Source organism: Rhinolophus ferrumequinum, chromosome 27 (assembly GCF_004115265.2).
Source record: "Rhinolophus ferrumequinum isolate MPI-CBG mRhiFer1 chromosome 27, mRhiFer1_v1.p, whole genome shotgun sequence".
Classification (NCBI taxonomy): Eukaryota; Metazoa; Chordata; class Mammalia; order Chiroptera; family Rhinolophidae; genus Rhinolophus; species Rhinolophus ferrumequinum.
The window spans coordinates 21,787,486-21,807,934 of NC_046310.1; the positions used below are offsets into that span (position 1 = coordinate 21,787,486).

Here is a 20,449-nt window from a genome sequence, read left to right on the forward strand (position 1 = left end):
AAACACCATAAATCCCTCTAGCAGCCACAAAGGCAGAACAATTTCCCAGTTTTTCCCTAATGTTTATAGCTGGAATATAGCACCTGCTTGAAATAAAATAAGGAGTCAGATTTCCTCTAAACATCATCCAAAGTGTGTGGCATTAGCTCAAGGACTCAGACATTTCAGCAATTTGCAAACTATCAACTACTTAATAAAATGAAGCAAATTAAGTGAAATTTTAAAAGGTTGAAGGTTCTAAATGGGCCAATGTAGTAAAAGTTGAAGTTATCAAACAATTATGATGGAAAATATCACATTTCCAGCTGTTGGTGGAAATCTATAAAAGTCTGAGAAAACAGATTGTGGGTAACAGGCACATTACTACTTTTCTAGTAACACTTGGATTGCTGTTTGCAACTGTTTTTATTTGTTTATAATCCATTTCCTGATCATTAAGGACTTAGATATAAACAGAATTCCTGCTTTATTTTCTACAAGCTGTCAAAATCGAAAAACATAGGGAGGAGTTACAACATACGACAGCACAAGCAGAAGAATGAAGGAACAGTCAAGAGGTCAGGCGATGCTGGGAGCATGTGTGATGTGCCCTGTAACAGGGCTTCAGGTGTGCACAGAGCCAGACTCAGAGATGGTGAGGATCAGCATCCAATCACAGTGGTGACCACATGCCGAGCGCTGGCAAAAACACCTAGTAATTCCTACTACACAAAATGAAAGGTTCAGCAATGCAAGGACTTACCTCTACTGCAGCTGAGAATGAGTCCTTCCCTATTAACTCCTGACCAGGTCAGAAACCAAAGGCAAAAAGGAGAAGTTGGGCCTGGACAGTGATAAGGATGCTGGTTTCTGTCTTGTTTCCTGTTATGAACTATTACTACAGGCACCTGTTTATGTAAAAACAGAGCACTTATCTATGGTCACCTCTTGAGAACCTGTACTAACCTGCTCTGGGAAGGCAGAGAAACCAGGAATCAATACATAATCCTAAAAAACTCATTTACCTGGTGATTACATCTTCCTCTCTGGCAATATGGCTGACTTCCGTGTTTCCTGAGGTCTCTACTTTAGAGGAATAAGGCATTGAAACCCACTAACTGGACCGCATAGTCCTAAACAATGAAGAGCTGACTATAATCCCTATTCAAAAATTGGGAAGTACTAAAGATCTGTAGGGTGGTCTGTGTCTATTCCCTGGAAGTTCCATCTCACAACATTAAATTCAACTAAAGAGACAATAGTACCATTTATACTTAAATATCGCTAATCTTTGGATAAGCAAGAAAGTAAAACACTAATATCGCAAATATATTCCCCTAGGGATAAATCACATAAGCATATGAGATATGAAGAATATTTTTTAAAAATATCAAACATTCACCAAATTTTTTTTTCCTGGTCTTGAATCTTGGGTATTTTGCAATTTCCCATTTTGTACTTTTCTTCTGTCTCTAGATAGTCCTAGTTTTATACTATTCAAGTAATTTGCTCTGTTTTATCAAAGAAGCAAACAAAAACTCCTGATATTTCATAGCATTTGGCTAAAAATTCAGAAATAAAGAAACCTATTTATGAAGCACACTATGTCATATACCATAGAAACTGAATTCCAGCCATGTTACATTGCTGGCAATTACTGAACTGCAAAAAAAAAAAAAAAAAAAAAAAAAAAAGATTTTCCTCTCCCCTAACTTAATAAAGCTTGTCAAAGTCTCCAAGAAACAAACTGTAACCATCTTTTATTGCATTCGGATGGGATCAGCGGTTACAGAGCCGAGCTCACAGGTCGCTCTCCCCATAGAGCGCAGAGGAGAAGGCGGTGTAATCCAGGGCGCCCTGCACAGCGCCGGGGCCTGAGTAGGCCGGCATTCTCCGGATGCAGTACTGTGCCTGGTCTGGGGGCAGCTCCCGGCGCAGCTCATCCGCCAGGATGTAGGGCTGCAAGAGACGGACACACGGGTATTTGTAAAACCAATCACAGAAAGCCCTGCAACTAACATGTTACTACTTATACATGGCTGGCATTCGTTTAATTTTACAAAGGGATTAAAGGCAGGGAGTCTAACGGGCATAGCACAACTGACACCAGGCTGAGTTTACTCCTAAGTATCCGCTCGATGACCCATCTTCTGGCCAGAAGGAAATGTCATATGCTTCCTAAAGGCAGATGGAGCATTACCACCAATATGTCTCAAACTGGGCCACACTGTGAGTGATAAATACTGTGATCTAAATTTCACGGCACAAACGTAAAGGGATAGTTGGTTCACATTATACATTGAGGAGAACACAGGGTTGTTGAATTTAACATAATCGATGTCATTGTTGACTGTATGTGATATGTGCTTTAGAAAATAGAGTCATTTTCCTACTCAGCTTATTAAAAAACTAGAAACATGTTGCCACTGGAGAAAACCTCTTTCTAAAATAAAATAAAACTGACATTTAAAAATGGAGTCTTCTTTTCTTTTTAATGTTACATGTCCAAACAGGAAATAGGACTGGCTGGAGTCAAAATAAAGGAATGGCAACTATCACGCTATAATTTGTAATAGGGACGGGGGAGGGTTAGATGAGCCATGGCTTATTAATTCCTATGTCGGATGGGCTAGGCCTTCCACCTCAGCTCCATGATAAAGGATTTTAAAATAAACATGACTGTTTTTATGATAGTTTATTTTGCCTGATGTTTTAAGGTAATAACCATGGCCCTGCTATGTTTCATTAACCTACCTTCCTTTCCTTCTCAGCTAGAACACAGGGTAAAAGAATCATTATCCAAAATTGAATTCATACTTACTGAGATATTTTTTGTTTGGGGAGTGAGATTCAAAAACTCTGGACTTGCAATTAAACTCCTACTTAATTTAGAGGCTACATGTAATGAAAAGCTTGCCAATTTTTTTAAATGATCAAATGGCTATATTTAACTTTGCTCCAGTGTCTGGGCACAGAGTTAGGGTCACTGATCCATAAGAGAAGGTCCCAGTTCCTTAACTTCTGAATTGCATGGTTTCTTCTTTCCGAGTCTTACCTACCAACCTAGAATGTAAAGTGGGGTTGAACCACTAAAAGACAAGAAAATTACAAACTACATACTGTTGGTTCCTTCCATAAAACTCACTGAGAGGCCCAAGCACAAATTTCAAAAACAAAATGTCTGTGTTTTCTCTGTTCTGGGCAAACCTCTGCTGTTTTCCTGCTGCTTTCTGAATTCAATGCTGATGGTGCTAAAAAATGCACTAAGATCAAACCGGTTTTTACTTGCACCCATTTCCTTTTGTATTACAACCATGCAGTGGACTATTACAAAAGCAGAAAGTCTGTGCATACAGACCTTATCAGAAGCGAGGATTCGGAAGGAGGCGATGACCTGCTCAGCGGTGTCGGTATCAGCCGTCTCTCTGGTCATGAAGTCGATGAAGGACTGGAAGGTGACTGTGCCCTGTCCGTTGGGATCCACCAGAGTCATGATGCGGGCAAATTCTGCTTCTCCCTGAGGCAAGGTTGCCAAGAAATGTTCACTTGCACAGCACACTTCCTCCCACTTTCACCCGTTGACATGCGAGTCTCTTTGTGTGTGAAAACTTAAGTATTCCTGTGTTTCCCTTCAGTCTTTGGAACTAATCCCCTTATGGGTGACCTGAGTTTACTGCTATCCAGTGATGGTAACAGTTGCTGTAGCTTCAACGTCCAAATCCCTCCCTCCCTGAGACCCGTGTTCTCAGGCCTGAATATGATGCCGGAAGAGGAGTTTGGAGGAGCTGGGCCTTTTCCAGACTGAGAAGAGTGGCATGCGAAACAGAAGGCAGCTCACAGATGTCTCTCATGACTTATTTTCAAGGTCTGAGAGGAATCAAGGCAGCTCATGTTCAAATTACTCATTAGTGGGTAACAGAGAAGTGAGGTGATCAGCACCATTACGGCCCACAGGGAAATATAAGGTTTTCTTAGCTATTTATTACTAAAAACGTCTTACCTTCTACAATGTTAGAGGAAAAGACACTTTAGAAATCATCAGGATATTAAAAGCCATTGAGTACACACTTTAAATGGGTGAATTGCATAGTATGTGAATTATACCTCAATAACGCTATTAAAAAAATCATCAGGAAAGCTTATGTTCTCTTCCTTCACTAGAAAAATTCTGACCAATTCTGAATAAAAATATATGTTCTGGTTCTGTGAAATTATTTTGATATCGTAACAGGCAACCTTCAAAACTGTTATCCTCTACAATGAAAAGGAACCAATCGCAAGTGTGTCACTGTACTTTAGAGCAGTCACCCCCTATAATATACATCCAAGCTCAGTAAAATATCAAATCTTAGTAAAATGTCTCCTTCTGACCTTACCAAATCATATCCCATGGAAATCAAGCAGGCTCTGAAATCCTCATGATCCATTAGGCCATTCTTCCTCTGCCAACAAAACAAACGGAGAAGCTGAGCATTGAAGGCAAATGAGCAGCAATACTTACCCATGAGAACAAATCCAGTAAGAGAAGGGACACCTGGAATTGTTCTACTGGAGTCTGTCCAGGTCTCCGTGACTTACAAGAAGACCGAAGTCAACACAGAGATGCTATAAAATAATTCCCGAAGCCAACACAGAGATGTTATAAAATAATTCCTATTCTTTCTTTTTTTCTTTTTTTTAATGAAGGAGGGAACCTAAGGAAGAGTATATGGAGGTGGGGGAAAGGAAGGCAGAGACTGAATTACAGAATAGTTAACAAGATTAGGTGCTCTCTTGAGGGTGGTTACCACTTACTTCAAAGGTGTCAAAATGATTTCTTAAAAAGAAGAAAGGGGGAAGGAAGGGTGGACAACAGACAAAAAAGAAAGGAGACTACACGTTCAACAAGGCAGCGGAAGGGACGAACCCAGTGCCATTGAAAATGACCTAGTTAGGAGCTGACTACTGCCACCCACTGATGACAAATCATATTGTAAGTGTTCTGAGAAATTAAGATGCTCTCATGGCCCAGGTACAACTCCCCCAAAGAAGGCAGCGTTCCTAGAACTCTGGAAACACTGGCAAGTTACCACAACTGGCAAGTTACTCTAGGCCCTGGGCCTGGGTGGAGTGGCCCCTCCATGCAGCAAGCTCAGCCTCACCGTAAATCCAGTGAGGGTCTACACAGAGCAGCGTTTAAGGAGGCTGAGTGGGCGACAGCCCTCAGAGCGGAGAGAAGGTCAGGGTAGGAGAAACAGCCGCCCAAATTCTACTGAAATAGAGGTGTCCACCTAAGTCCTGGATGTGATGGGGCTGAAAACTTTCTGGAGGGTTTTGAGAGCACAGCTGAGGTGCAAGCATCAATATAAACTTAAAGATAAGAAAACACTTTTAATACTGGCCAATCCATTATTTCATAGACATTATTACTGGTGTTTTCATTTGCACATGAAACGGCTAGTCCCAAAAGCTCACCTCAGAGGTTCTTTATTTCTATGAATGTCTGTTCTCACACCTACGTGCTCAGCCCTCCGTCACCAGCGCCGCCCTCCCCTGCCCTCCTGGCTACAGTCTCCAAAGCGATGCTCCCCACTATGGAAACTCTTCATTCTCCACTGACTTCCCTCAGTGTCCATTCTCTGGCTATTCTGCCTCCTTTTAATAGAGTTAATTCCCTAAGATCCAGGCCTTCTCTCTTACTCTGCAGACTCTCTCTTGCCATAAATGACCATCATGTGGTGACTCCCACGAGCGACAGCCATAAAATCCACAACTGGATTCTTCACTGCCCAGGGCACCTCTTTGCTGCAAAGCCTCCCTCTAGTTCAATAGCACCCCTTCTCTCGTGTTCTGAAGGTTTAGCATTTCCAGGTCATATTTGACCTCACCCTTTCCCTCAGCCCCCCAATCCTGCTGTTAAGTTCTATCAGATTTCTGTCTCCACCAATCTCAGCTGTCCTGTTCTTCATTCCCACCACTCTTACACCTCAGCCCAGAAGCTCACTTTCCTCTCCTCTCACTTCTGCAATAGTCTCCTGTCTGAGCCTCTGCTCACTTTCTCTCCTGCCCTGCGTCCCTCCAGCCCATTTTACCCACGGCTGCCAGGCACACCTTTCTGAAGCCAGCTCTGATCACGTTACACCTATGCTCTACACCTTCAGTAAGAGTACCTCAGGCCACACGCTCAGTACCCACCTCTCCTGTCTTTCCTATTTAAGAGGAAGTAAAGTGGATCATATCCCTGACACCTTTCCCCATAACTTCTAGAAAACTTTGTTTCCTTCTATACACACATAATCCTTAACATTTAATTTAAACAAATGTTTACACTTGGTGGGTTCTGGCCTCCTTTGGACTTTTGTTGCAAAAGACACTATCATTATGTTGGATTCAAACAAACATGTGCTTTTCCTGTGAGGCAGCCCAAATGAGTGGAGCTGTCCGACAAGCCCAGATGGGTTTGTGCAGAAACAAGGATCAATTATTTCCCTCCCAGAAGAAAAATGACCTGAACATGAATGAGTGAAGTCAGGGCAGTATTACAGCACATTTCTGCACAATGCAGCTGAAACCAAGCCAACTTCCATTTCCATCTTTGCATATAATTCTTTATTTATGCCTCAGCTCCCTGCTCAGAAGTCTGTCTGAACACTTTAATGGGCCTGGATGTGGCTGGCCCTGCCTAGAGGCGTCTTAAGAACCATTGTGAATCATAAACAGGGTCCCAAACCAAGTAATGGAATATCCTTTTGTAGGGATCTTTAACAAATGGAATGTGCTATGCAAACTGGGAATTTTGTTATAAAGAATTGGTTTTACCCAGTATTATTCAAATCAAAACACTAGATAATTTTTTAAAGCAACACTTAACTTTGTATATGCCTTTACTATGAAAATGACCACCATTTTGTTGGTGCATTTTCCTTAAAACATTTCAAGAGGTGAAATGTTTTAAAATGTTTTAAAAAAAGAAATTTCTAATTAAAAAAAGAAATTTCTAATTAAAAAAAGAAAACTAAGTTTATATGTTGAGTGCGTGGGTTAAATTTCCATCAGGTTTGTTACTTAAATAGTTACTTAGGAAAAGTACATCAGAGGTTTGTATTTGAGTATATAGAAAATGACTTAAATCCAATAACCACATGTTAAGGGTACACTTTCGCTTAGCATAAGTCTAGCTTTGCTACCAACTACAAAGATGCTCGTTAAGTCACCTGCAGAAAACAGCACACAACCCTGGACTTCCTGTCACCCTGAGCAACATCAGAGCTTCACACACTTCACCTTGATGTCTATTTCCCTTTGGCATTAATCATCCTGTGTCCCTGTAACCTTCATGGGGCATTGAGACTTAAAATAATAGCACGAATATTATTTCAAACACATCTGAATGTCGCCCGTATCGCTTTTCAAACGACTAGAGGGGGAGGTACCCGGTCGAAGTGGTTGAAGGAGGCTCTGAACTCGTTCATCTGCTCCTGGGTGATGCCCTTGGCGTCCCTCGTCAAGATCTGCGTCTCCACCTCATTGATGGTCCTGGCGATGGTTGTCAGCAGCAACTCCCATCCAACACGGATGTGCTACCAAGAAAAAGGAATGGTCAGCTCTAGGGGATTCCAGCATGTCAATCTTGCCTCCTCATTTTCCTCGCAGGAGAGTCAACCCAAGAGGAGATACGTAGGGCTTACTGTAGACCTTCCAATACTTTTTGATTCCACTTTCCCACTTTTTGCAAGATTCTGTAGCAGGAAATACTCAGAAGTGAGACCAAGGTTCTAACACTTATAACTGGCACTATGTAGATCAAATATACAATGCATAGTCTCTTTGTCACTAGAAATATCTTTCCATTTACCAAGTAGCAGAGGGGTCCGGGATTGTACCCCCTGGCTCGCAGGGAGATCAAATTGGGCTGAACTGGTAGACATGTAACAGTCCAATTTCTGGTCCTTTCTCTGAAGCAGTGCAGTGAGTTCCCTGCTGTGATGATGATGATGACAATTGATATGTGCTTGATATATTAGGTTGGTACAAAAGTAATTGCGGTTTTTGCAATTGTTTTTAACCTTTTAAACCACAATTACTTTTGCACCAACCTAAGTTCACAAAGTCTATTCACATAAGTGACAGGAAAGGCTTAAAGGTCCCTACCTTTCGTACTTGCAGAACCTAACAGGAACAAAGAGAGACACATGAGGGGAGAAAACACCCTGAGAAGGTGAGATGGTCACAACTAGAGCACGGCAGTGCGTGCGTGTGGCGGCCATACCTCCATGGTGTAGTTCGTGTGCTTGTTGTCGAACACCAGGGCCTCCTGGATAAGCTGATGCTCGCCCTCCAGCTTGTCAATGTTGTTCTTGTAGTTGATGATGTTGTGCTCATACTGCTTCAGCTGGTTCATCTGGTCCTCCAGGGCCCCTGTGATCTGGATGGAGCTCCGGGCAATCTCCTGATGCAGCAAGAACAGGGAGAAACACAGGTAAGTGGGAGCCAGCACCCCTCATTCGGCTTCAGGTTCTACGCCCACAGCAGCTAACGTCACTTGACTTTCTCAGATCAAGTGGGAAACAGGGCAGTGCCACAGAATGGAGCTAGCTCTAGTTCTGGACTATCTAGAGAATGGGGGAAAAAATCGACTATGATTTTAAAAAAGCACAGCAACAGGGGTAAGAAATGAGTCACTTCAGCCTCCTTCCAGTGACGGTGGAGCCTCCCTGGGTTGCAGGGCAGGGATGAGCTGCACCCGTGTGGCTGCCAGACAGCTTCACAGGGGTCAAAAGAATTCCCTTATAGTTTTAGATGTTCTCCTCTTTCAGAAAAAAGGTAACATCTCATCACCAAAAGGGAGGTTGGGAGAAAAGTAAGTGGGCCAATAAATGTGTCTTGGTTCCTCTGGGTGATAAAAAGAGCCCAGATATCAGTGTCATTCAAAAATCACTTTTCTTTAAATGTTCTGAAAATGCAAAGTATTTGTGACTCTTCACATGTCTTCCATAAGGATGGATGGTTTAAAATCTAGGTCCTGCAGAAGCTACAAACCAAGGGGGGGGGAAGCCCTGCCATCGTTTTTAATGACCAAATGAATGGACGGCAGCAAGACCAGCCTCGCCCCCGAGAGTGTGCGCCCCCCTCATCTCACCCCCAGGCTGATGCCCACAGTCTACAAAACCCCAGTGGCCGACCAGAAGCTACAGCATAAGAAATACCACTGCTGTGTCAGCTCCGGGACTAATTTTAAAGCTGTGAAAAGCTCTGTGAAGGGCGCCAACCTACCTCCATCTTGTTCTGGATCCAGGGCCCGATGGCGTTGGCCTGTGCTGCAAACTGGCGCCGCAGACGCTCATTGGCATGCTGGCGGGCCAGCTCCTCCTGCAGGGACTGATCCCGCACGGGCACGAGCTGCTTCACCTGTCAGGGCCCAAGGGCAACAGGGCTTAGAGCTCAGCATTGGTCCGACGGGAGTGACCAAGCGAAGAAGTAATGGTCCAAAAGGTGGGGTGGGAGCTCAGAGGGAAGGGGGATGGAGACAGGAAGTTGCTACTGTGGGACTCAAGAGAGAGCTTGGTCTAGCTTTGACTGCCACCCAGAGCCACTGAGTGACTGCTTAAGACTGGATAGTTCTTCATGGAAACAAAAGGCTCAAATGATCCCATTTGACTATCACTGAACTTGAAGACACTCTCCCACAATTTAAAAGGCAGCAACAGGACTACTTTAGTTCTCCTGATACAGTTTTCTAAGCATTTTTTCTGCATTGACAATTCACACACATTTGGGATATGTCTATCCCACATGCTAAACATTCTTTAGTGAAGCATTATAGGTAAGTTGATTCCACCACATTTTTAGATGAGGTTTTAAAAATAGTTTCCCTATGGTATTAGTATCATAACCTGGACTGATTATGCCAATATTTATAAAATTTTCCTAAAGGAAAATCATCTCTACGTCCTTCCCTCATACACCACAGAAGCTGCTGAATGACATCGAAGAGTTTAACATTGTTCATCTGTGGAATCTGGTGTGAATGAAAACCATGATCATGATGCAAAAGCAGGCACTCTGACTCCCCCAGGTTTTTACCTCTTCCTTTCACCTGGGCTTCAAGGAGGCCCCTAGTCCCACACCCAACCCTCCATCACCCACCTTGTCCCACTTGGCCCGGAGTTCGTCCATGGTGACAGTGCTGTATGGGTTGCTGGAGCTGATCCGGATGCTGTAGCTCTGAATCACCTTCTCTACCTCGTTCTGGATGGCCATGATGGACTGCCGCTCGCCGTCCGCCTCCGGCAGCGTGGCCTTGAACTGCTCGTGTGCAGTGATTAAACTCTAACCAGAGACACAAGTGGGGAGAAGCCCATCTTACTTCAGTGGGAATTTTACAGGCTTCTGAGTCCCGTCCGAACACACACACAAAGGCCTTTCTCACTGCAGGAATCGCTGGACAAAAAACACATTCTGGGTGTTTTAGAAAAGCTATTTGGTACACAAAAGTCAAGCTCCTTGAAATGGAAAAAGATTTGATGATGATTTAATTGATGGCTATAAATCCAAAGTCCTCAAAAAAACATTGTTTTCTTTTTTTAAAAAAATCATGTTTGCTGTCATTGTTTTCAATCCCCAGCTACTGTTTAGGTCTTACTCTCTGCTGAGGAGCAGAACTTAACTTTGCTGCCCTTTCTAATGACAGTTTTGCCTCTGAAATCCAACAAAGGAACCTAACATTTGCTGCCTTTATACCTAAAGACCACCAGGAAGTAAGTGCATCCCTACTTCTCAAACCGAAAAGGGCACAGAAACCAACTCTTTCCCCTGCAGCTTTATAAACAGTCCATCTATCAAAGCTATCATTTGGCCCTAACTTGAGAGATAGCAGTCCCCTCAGGTCAGCTGTACGTAAATGTCACGGGGACCACCTTCAAGTGCAAAGCTAATGTTCACTTTAGGTGCTGCAATAGACCAGTGGCCAGCACACCTGTCACTAAACAAAGAAACCACTTAGTGCATTGAGTATGCCTCCCCAGTTATGTCAGAAGTCTCACTTACTCCAAACATAAAGGATTTCAGGCTGCTGACCTCTGCAAAGTGAGAATGAAAGAAACACCATCACAGCCTCTTCCAGAAGACAAATGCTATGTTCAACGAAGTAATATCTTTCCCCTTTCACTCAGATGCAAACCCTTCTAGAATGCTCTTTGGTAAGGAGAAGGGGGTGCAAATCCCAACTTTCAGTATTACCTTTATATTTGGATTCTTTTTGATGACTTATCTGTTTTACAGAAAAAAAGAAGCAAGAAGTATTTTCTCTTTATATTCTATTACACATCAAATTCACTGTACAATGGTCTCTAAGCAAATTGGGTCCTGGCTATTGGAGAGTGAGTCTCCCCCACAACATGACTGCTTAGCAGTCTTGTTTATACATTTTAGGAGCAGAACATTTGGATTGTGGGAGGCAGAAGGTGCTCATCCGTGGTTTCCGATGACGTGTGATCCGGCAAAACTCAGTAGATCTGAATAAACAGTAATAGCATATATTTTGCATCATAGTTAACTCAGCAGCCAATAAACTCATAACTTTCCATGAATAACTCCATTAATAGACATAAATACTATTCATGACTATTTTGCTCAATGATTCCTCATTCTTTTTTAAACAACAGACCCTTATCATCACCATTATCTGATAAGCTAAGGTTCAAAGGGTAATGTGGGCTTGGTAGCCACATTTTTCTTAGTAAAAAACAAACAAACAAACAAACAAAAAATCTCCCTCCTTTAAGTTTTTAAAATGACAGTTCATTTCTAGTGCACTGGGGGTACACAGTGGGGTTCAGGTACCTGGATTTCCTCGATGCTGTGGACGATGAACATGTCTTGCAGGTCCTCCATGGCGCCTTCCATCCAATTGTTGAAAGGAGCAGCTCTCTTGGCAAACTCCAGGTGAAGCTGATCGATGGTTTCTAGCAACTTCTCAGTTCTCTGCAGATTATTAAGCGTTACCACAGATCAAATAATAGAAACTCTTAACATGTAAATATGCATTCCAGAGCAATACACTATCGTCTGACATTTTGTTCATCACAACACTCATTAACGTGTCTATATGCAAGAATAACCAATGTTCAAATAATCAGGCTGAGCCCTGCAGCTCTGTGAAGTGCCTTCTCAATCAAAGAAGGATTTGACAGCATCCAGAGTAGCCTTGTTTTGAAAGTACTTAAAATAACCCACTACATGCCACCTTTCTGAAAACTGAGACTCCACAGGGGGCACCTAGTAATTTGCTTTGCAAGTTAGAGGATGTGATTCCCTCACCACGTTGGACAACAGAAAATCCAGGTCATTTTCTTCATTTTAGTCAACAGTGTGCCGAGAAGATGTGTGCCTTTCCCTAAAGTCACCCACCTTGTGAAGACAGGAGGAACTACAGCTAAATGTTCTCTAATCCTCATTCAGGGTTTAACACAGATTTCTTCGTTGCCTTTCTGAGCAAAGGAGATCACAAGGCTTCAAGCCAGAGAATGACAGCATGCTCGTTTCATATGCGGAGAGGGTGGGGAACCAACAGTAAGAGAACTAACTTAGTAGTAGGTGGAGCCAATTGTTGTAATTGTTCTGTTTCATTATTACTTATTAAAAGCATCCTGTATCATACATCTTCCATAATTAGATTCAAATTTTTCTCCTGTTCTAAAATATTTGGGCTGTCTCTGTTACATGCCTGGTCCTTCCTGTCTATTTGGCAACTAGGAAGCGTGATATTAAGTATTTTAATATTTCATCAGAGTCAGGGTGAAAAAGCTCAGAAGACTGGTAACTACTTCTTTCCTTCACATTGTCTGAGTCTTCTATGGTGAACGATAATTAGGTACAGTAGTCTCCCATTGTCCGTAGTTTCACTTTCCACAGTTTCAGTCATGGTCAACCGCAGTCTGAAAATATTCAATTTCCCCAACCATCAACATCATCTGCTCCTAACATTCAACCGTCAGCAACATCACAGCTCGATGATCCAGGATCGCCCGAAGCAAATGATCCTCCTTCTGACATAAAGTCCGAAGGTCAATAGTGGGCCAACCTACATCACTTCTTGTCCTTCACCTCCTGTCATCTCATCACACAGGCACTGTGTCATCTCCCATCATCACAAGAAAAATGGTGAGCACAGGACAATGAGATATTGCGGAAGACCACATTCACATAACTTTTATTACGGTATATTGCTATAATTGTCGTATTTTATTATAAGCTATTATTGCTAATATCCTAAAATAGCCTAATTTATAAATTATACTTGATCATAGGTATGTATGTATAAGAAAAAAACATAGTATACATAGGGTTCGGTACTGTCCGTGGTTTCAGGCCTCCACTGGAGGGGCTTGGAAAGTATCCCCTGTGAATAAGGGGGGCCACTGTACAGTTAAACACCAGCCACTTACCGCTGTTTATCCAAGCCTTATACTTGAATAAGGCCTAATTCATCCTGACTCTGTTTCATGTTACTTTTCCTTACTGCAGCATTTGTTGCCATTTCCCTTAGCACTTCTCAAGTTAAGTTCTTCCCGATCCTGGCTCAGTCACAGCTCAGTTTACTCTTATATAAAGACTTACGGAAATTCACTGTAATTACCACTTGATACAAAATGGGTTTATACCATAATCTTCCTCACCTCTGGATTTTTTTTTTTTTAATTCAAAAGTACATGTCACTGCTGTATGGATAAATTATAGTACCAAAGTACCAACTTCTCATTTCCCTCTTTCTCCTACTTTTCATGCTCTCTTTAGAGGATCCTTTCATGGACAACCTGTTTTGTTTTATGCATACCATGCCACAGAAAAACAAGAAATTAATCACAGGGACTTAATTAAAGAGCCTCTATTAAAAGAGTTCGTTCACATCCACAGGTGGCTCAAAGACCTCACCTCCAGGGCCTCTCTTCTCTTCTGCGTAAGCGTTCCCAACCGGTCCCACTGGTCACAAATTTTCTGGCACCGATCATTGATATTGACAGCGTCATGATAGTCCAGTTCACTAACAGAGGTGAAAATAAAGATTCACTTTATTTGAGGGAAAATGGGCATGGGTCAAACAGATCATATACTTTTTAAAAAGATAGAAAATTGGCAAGTATTTCAGGGTTTTGTTAATCATCATCATAGCAAACATGATTGCTATTCTGATAGATTAAAAGAATTAGTGAAACTCTTGCTGGTGAACAGATTTCTAAACAGAGAGAAATGCCCTCTTCTCAATACTTCAGGCTACCTTTGTGCTCCCTCCGTTTTCTTGGCCAGGCCCCCAGAGAGCATAGCATTATTTTTAAGCAGCCGTGTACCTATAAGTGAAGCCAACTATCTGACCTGGAGGACAGTCCAATGGGCCTTGCTGAAGCCACAGTGACTGGATCATCAAAATGAGGCAAGGGGGAGCTGGTGTCAGCTTGCACCCCATGTGTCCTTGGCTCCTCTCAAAGGGCACGGGGCCGCCAGTATCACGGCGGGATGAGCATCCTGTCCAGGAGGGGCACTGTGACTCTAGCACCCGAGGGATGTCTAATGCCTGGCCAAACAGAGCCCTTTCTCTTCTGGACAAAGAGGTTCCGAGTTAGTTGTCTTATGTCACTCGTGTGACAGCGAGAACAAGATTTCCCACTAAATAATTCCTCTTCCTCACCAGCCTGTCCAGCCATCTTGACAGGAGCTTTGTGACGTGATTTGAACTTAGCATTCAAGCAAATTCTCAATTAGAAGGTGAACCTGGTATCTCCAGGGATAAAGAGTTTGAATTCTGCAGAAAATTTGGTTAAGTCTTTTAGTTAAGATGAAAGCGAGACTCGCGAGGTTTAAAACTATCTTCACGAGACTTCGCCTTCAAAGCAGCCCAGGCAAGACCACCTCAGGAAACTCCCTATTCTACTACATCCATTCCCAAGGCTTAAGTGTTTTATATCTCAATTCTCAAACCTTAATTTGTTTTAATAAGACCTTTAACTCAGGCAATGGCTATTCATTACTTGTTTTTTCCCTCTCTTAAATACTACTCTCTTGTCCTTATTAAATGTTATTGTTTCTGTTACTGGATAAAGGAGATGCATAGGTTGTGATCGGAGTGTTCTTCCAGTGGCCAAGAAGCTCCCTGTCACCAAATTAATTAAAGCTTATTTGGTTCTTAAGAGCAGCTTTCTACATACACATACGCTTCACTGACTGAGAGGGACTGAGATTCTTGTGCTCATTGTTATAATCAAAAAGCCAAAACATGGGGCGGCTGGTTAATTCAGTTGGTTAGACCGTGGTGCTAATAACACCAAGGTTGTCGGTTCGATCCCCACATGGGCCGCTATGAGCTGTGCCCTCCTTAAAAAACAAACATACAAACAAACAAACAAAAACAAAAAACATCAGCAATTTGCCCAGCCTTGAATGCAAAGTGAAAAGTCTATGGCTCTTCCAAATGCAAATATTAAAGAGAAAAAAGACTTCAAAAACAAAACTTAGGAATCCTTCTACTGATACATAAGGGAGACACCAATGTGCACGGCTCACAGTTATCTTCAGGGCAAGCAGTGCTCCGCCTCCTTTCTAACTTGTACGTGTTAGTTCTACACATAACTGCTTTCAAGAAGTTAGGGTTTGCATAACTGGGCACACTAGTTTCTGGGCACTTTGAAAACTGCACGCACACTTTGATTTAATATTTTAGGGAAGGGAAAAGGATAGGGACAGTAGGAACATTTAAGATGAGCCCAGATTTAAATTCTGTGTGGTTCCTCTCTTGACTGTGCGAGGAAATAGGCTTTGGGGACACCAGGAATAACACGAGTGGTAGTAATAATAATAATATACCATTATTACTTACATTTTATGGGCAACACTTAAAGCCATTTCAAATTGCTCACGCGAACTATTACAGAGCATTAAATGGCCTGAGTTTCTTTCATCCCCTGATTTTATTGGTGACTGTTAAGAGTAGCCAAACACCGAACATTCAAGAAGCATAAGAAGACAGAGAATGTAGAGGCCACAAATATGTGCCCGGATTGGATCTGATGACCATGAACACTGATTAAGAGTTTACGTGGGCAAGGCTGAAAAATAGAATACTCTGCAAAGACGCTGTATCTGTTAATTAAGGAGTCTGCGCTGGTCCAAAGCGAGGAACGTGGGAGTTTTAAAATGTAACACATATTAAAATGAACATTTATGTTACCATTATGTGACAGGCTCTGAAAATGCTACAGACACATTGGCGCTTACAATGAGGGGGTAAGGAGTGGGGAATGAAATTTTGTATCTATCAAAAAGAGACAAGGGTCTTTAAAAAAACTTAGAAACACTGCAAGGAGGTCCCTCTCCCGGAAGTTGCACTGTGCACGAAACAGGGCACCTATTTGGTGCTAAAGAAAAGTGGGGCTGTAATGTCTCCTCCTTCAGAGGTGAGGCAGTACTTTCTGTTTTGTTTTGGTTTTTGGACCCGCAGTGTGGTATGTCTCCTGCACCCCCGCCTGGGTGAGGCCGCCTTTCCGAGCTCTGCTCCAGGCCTCCCTCCTTATTTCTCATCCTCTTGGAAGTGGAGCTGCCTGTGCTGCGGCTGGGGTGCTGCTGGATGGGGGGACACAGGGATCCTACCACAGCCAAAGAACCGAAGCTGCATCAGCTCATCTGTTTTTTTAAAAACAACAAGCCGGACCATTCCATCCCAGAGACCTCCCGCACAGGAAAGGCAAGGCGGGCCTGCGCCCCTCCCTGGGCAGGCTCTGGGACGCAATCGGGGGAGTCTCGCCATGGTCCCCCCTGCGGGGGGGGTGGGGGGGTCCCCGGAAGACTCAGCGCCGCGTCAGCAGCGCAGCCGCGCATACTTGAGTTCCTGCGCGATGGCCGCGATCTGCTCCACGCGGTCCTGGTGCGCGGCCAGGTCGCTCTCGAAGGCCTCGTGCTTCCGCAGCAGGGCTCGCAGCTCCGTCAGCGTCGCCGACTCGTAATCCTTCTGCAGCAAGATCTGTTCTTTGCCTGCAAAGGTTGTAGCAAGAGTGTGCCTACATGTCACGCCTCAGCTCCTTGGTGCCCGCCAAGTTCCCAGCGATTGTTCACCAAGAGAAAGGGGGAAAGAATCCCGGGACTGAATGTGCAGAGGCAACACTGCAACTGCTTCAGGCTGTCCTGCTGCCACAATGGAAGCTCACGTCTTCAATGAAGGGGGAAACCAGTAGGCTACATTCTAAATAACAAACCTGCCACACTCATGATCCTAGATAACAAGTATGGTGTTTTCCAGTGTGACATGCAGTTAAATTAGTAATTATTAGCTCAAAGAGTCACCAGGCATTATCAAATAAAACACTTGTACTCTGCTCATCCACAGGTTCAAACTTTATCAAACTTTATCCCAATTCTTTTAATTTGAAAGCCTAACTTTCTGTGGTTAAAGGTAGCCTGTAGTTCTTTTCCTAATAAATTAGAAACGTTTCTCTCTGAACCTCCACCTATTTTCCCACAAATATTTCTCAAATCAAGCAATGGCTGTGGTTATAACCAGACCCACATTCATTCCCTGGTGGATGGCTTTGAAGAATTTAATTCCATAAAGCTAGAAACGGAAAGCAAAGGGTCATAGTCGTAACGACGACGACAGAGCACTTTCTGTGCACCAGTCACTGGTTTAAATATTTTATCATTATGGACTTGTTAAATGTTCATCAAAAGCCTGTGAGGGAGCTGTGATTGTCATTCCCACTTTGAGGAGGACACTGAAGCACTGACAGGTTAAAAACTCCTCCAAGGCACACACCTGAGAAGTGTCACAGCCGAGGCTCCCACTGTCCAGTTCCAGGTTCATGCCTGTAAGTGCCATGTGCAATCCCAACAGTCAAACAATAATAAAGCAAGAGGGAACCACAGGATGCGGGGACCCGCTCTGACCTTCCCCAACATAGATTATTCTGTGATGGGAGAGTGTTTTGTTCTTCCGCTCAGCACACAGCCGAGCCAGCCAGAAAATATTATGACACAGTTCATGGCTACAGGAACAGGAATGTGTGCAAGGCCTGAAGACAAAGACGAAATCAAGTGACATGAGGAAGTTAAGACTAGAAAACGATACCCGGCCTTCATCTCTTCCAAGAAGATTCTCTAAGTGGGAAAATATGCTGCTTTGTGGTATTCAATAAACATCCTATTGGCAGAAGCCAGGCTGTCTGACCCCCAGTTATGGAATAAACAGATACCTGTGGAATCCAATAGAAAACAGTGGGGAAGACAGGAGGAGGCCAGGTCCTATGTAGGTAAGTGTGGGAAGAATGCATTGCAAGTGCCGTTTTGTGAAAAAATACATTATCTGCTTGAATGAAAAATAAATCTTCACACCCACCTTTCGAAGCAGTTCAGTAGGAGACAGCAGAATGGAGAGAGGCGAGGACACACGCCCCGAGGGTCACAGGCATTAGGTATGTTAGATGGAACGACCCCCTGTGGCTGTGTCCACAGCTCAACTCTGATGGTACAAAACCCTGGTCGAGCCAGGCCACTCACCGTAAGCCCAGGTCTCGTGCGTGGACGCCTTCTGCCTGAACTTCTCGGCCAGGTGCTCCACTCGCTCCAGCCTCCGGATCTCGTTGAGCAGCCACTCCTCGTAGCCCTTCTCCGCCTGTTCCAGCCTCTGCCAGGCCCCGGCGATGTCCTGGGTGTGTGAGGACAGGGCAGGCCTGGCTGTTACACTCCAGCCTCTCGGCGTCCCTGTGAACCCCTCTACTGTGCGTATGACAGTGTTTTCCTTCCCTTCCCTCACCTTCCCCCAGTCACCATTCAAACATGCTAAGTCTATGTCCAAGTATCACCGGAGCCTTTCAGAACAAATATAGTTGTTCTCATCGATGAAAATATGCCTGATACTCCTCCAGATGTGGACAGAGAATAACAGAGCCTTAACTTTCTGGCCAGAAGACGATGAAGCCTAAAGTGACTCAATGCACGACGATTCTGACTCAGGGACTGGGCTCAGCCATCCAGCCGGCCGCCAACTGTTTCCTGACCGTCACGCACATGCTGGGCATGGACCACAGACTTTATATAAGAGGAAGCAACATCTACAAAGTCTCTGCCCCCATGTAGCCTTCACGATGGTTGGGGAATAAAGACAATAAGTAATTGAACGTGTTTGTTTCAGACAGTGATATACTGTGACAGAAAAACAAAACAGTGTCAGGTGATGCCCAGAGCCCATGGGAGTGGTTCCTGTAGGCAGGTTACTTAGAGAAGACCCCTTCCATCTGAGGAGATGGGTCTGAGCTGAGACCTCAATGTCAAAAAAGCCAGTTATGTGCAGAAGTGGGGGGTGAGTGCTCTAGGCCTCAGAACAAGCTAAAGGCCGGGGGTCAGGGGAGTTAGGAACAGGCTCATGCGTGGGAAGAACCACTGCAAGCTCTGTGGCCGCGTGGCAAGTGAAGGTCAGATCATGTTGGAGCCTGTAGGCTAGGATAATGAGTCTGTACCTTATTCTAAATATGGTGGGAAGTCACTGGAGGGTTTTGAGATAGAAGGAGATACACTCTGATTTACATTTTAAGAAAGCAATGGAAGCTGCTGTGTAGAGACTAAATTTGGGGGCAAAAAAAAAAAAAAAAAGAAGAAAAGCCAGTGAGAGTGTTACTGCAGAGTCCGAGGAGAGAGGATGGTGGCCCTGCATAGGGCAATGGCAGTGGACTAGAGAGAAGGGCACAGATTTAAGATATAGCTTGGAAGTAGAGCCAATGGGACGGGCTGAGGAACTAGATACAAGAAGTGACAGAAAGAGAGGGTCAATGGTGACACCTGGGTTTGGAGCTTTAGTGACAGAGGGTGGTGAGAACACTGTGGGGGACTCTTGGATCTGTTAGGTCTGAGATGCTTTTGAGACATCCAAGTGAATACATGAACCTGGAACTTGGGGGAAGTCAGAGCTGGAGATTAAAATTTGGGAGGCATCAGCATTTAGGAGGTCGTTAGAGCCACGGGCCTGGGCGAGATCACCCGGAGGGTGTAAGGACAGAGAAGAGGGTCAGCACAAAGCCCCATGAGCATCCATCTATGGAACATGCAGAGGAGCCAAATCTTCGAGCAGCCACTGAAAAGACTCGTTGGTGAGGATGGAAGAAAACAGTAAGTGCAAGGGCCGAAGGAGCTTCAGGAAGGAGGTGATGGAGAGCGGGCTCGAAGCTACGGAGAACAGGAAAATAGAAGTGATGATTGATTGGATCGTCAACACGGATGCTGTTGACTTTGGTGAGAACAGTCTCAGGGGAGGGGGACAGCAGCCAGTTCACCGCAGGCAGAAGAGTCAAAGCAGCAGAGGAGCAGAGCACATCTGGAAATCAGTCCCACAAAGACCTCTTTCTATTAATACATGTTCTGCTGTGAAGGGGAGCCAAGAAACAGGACAGTTGCGACAGGCAGCTGTGGAGTCACAGGTCTTACTTTTGTTGGGCAGGTTTTGGAGAACTTGTGTGTG

The 20,449-nt window shown here is 44.0% G+C and overlaps 1 protein-coding gene across 1 annotated transcript in view; it reads right to left on the reverse strand.

Annotated features, from left to right (window-relative positions):
• Window positions 1-1,364: 1,364 nt before the first annotated feature.
• ACTN2 (actinin alpha 2) overlaps window positions 1,365-20,449 on the reverse strand; it is a 60,816-nt gene continuing 41,731 nt past the window's right edge. Inside the window, exons 11-21 of the mRNA XM_033099690.1 lie at window positions 18,496-18,643; window positions 16,827-16,977; window positions 13,891-13,999; window positions 11,800-11,940; window positions 10,105-10,287; window positions 9,232-9,366; window positions 8,228-8,407; window positions 7,392-7,538; window positions 4,356-4,421; window positions 3,338-3,496; window positions 1,365-1,938 (exon numbers count right to left, since the gene is read on the reverse strand). Of these exons, the coding sequence (XP_032955581.1) occupies window positions 1,780-1,938; window positions 3,338-3,496; window positions 4,356-4,421; window positions 7,392-7,538; window positions 8,228-8,407; window positions 9,232-9,366; window positions 10,105-10,287; window positions 11,800-11,940; window positions 13,891-13,999; window positions 16,827-16,977; window positions 18,496-18,643 (1,578 nt within the window). The 3' untranslated portion in view covers window positions 1,365-1,779. The remainder of the gene's footprint in view (window positions 1,939-3,337; window positions 3,497-4,355; window positions 4,422-7,391; window positions 7,539-8,227; window positions 8,408-9,231; window positions 9,367-10,104; window positions 10,288-11,799; window positions 11,941-13,890; window positions 14,000-16,826; window positions 16,978-18,495; window positions 18,644-20,449) is intronic.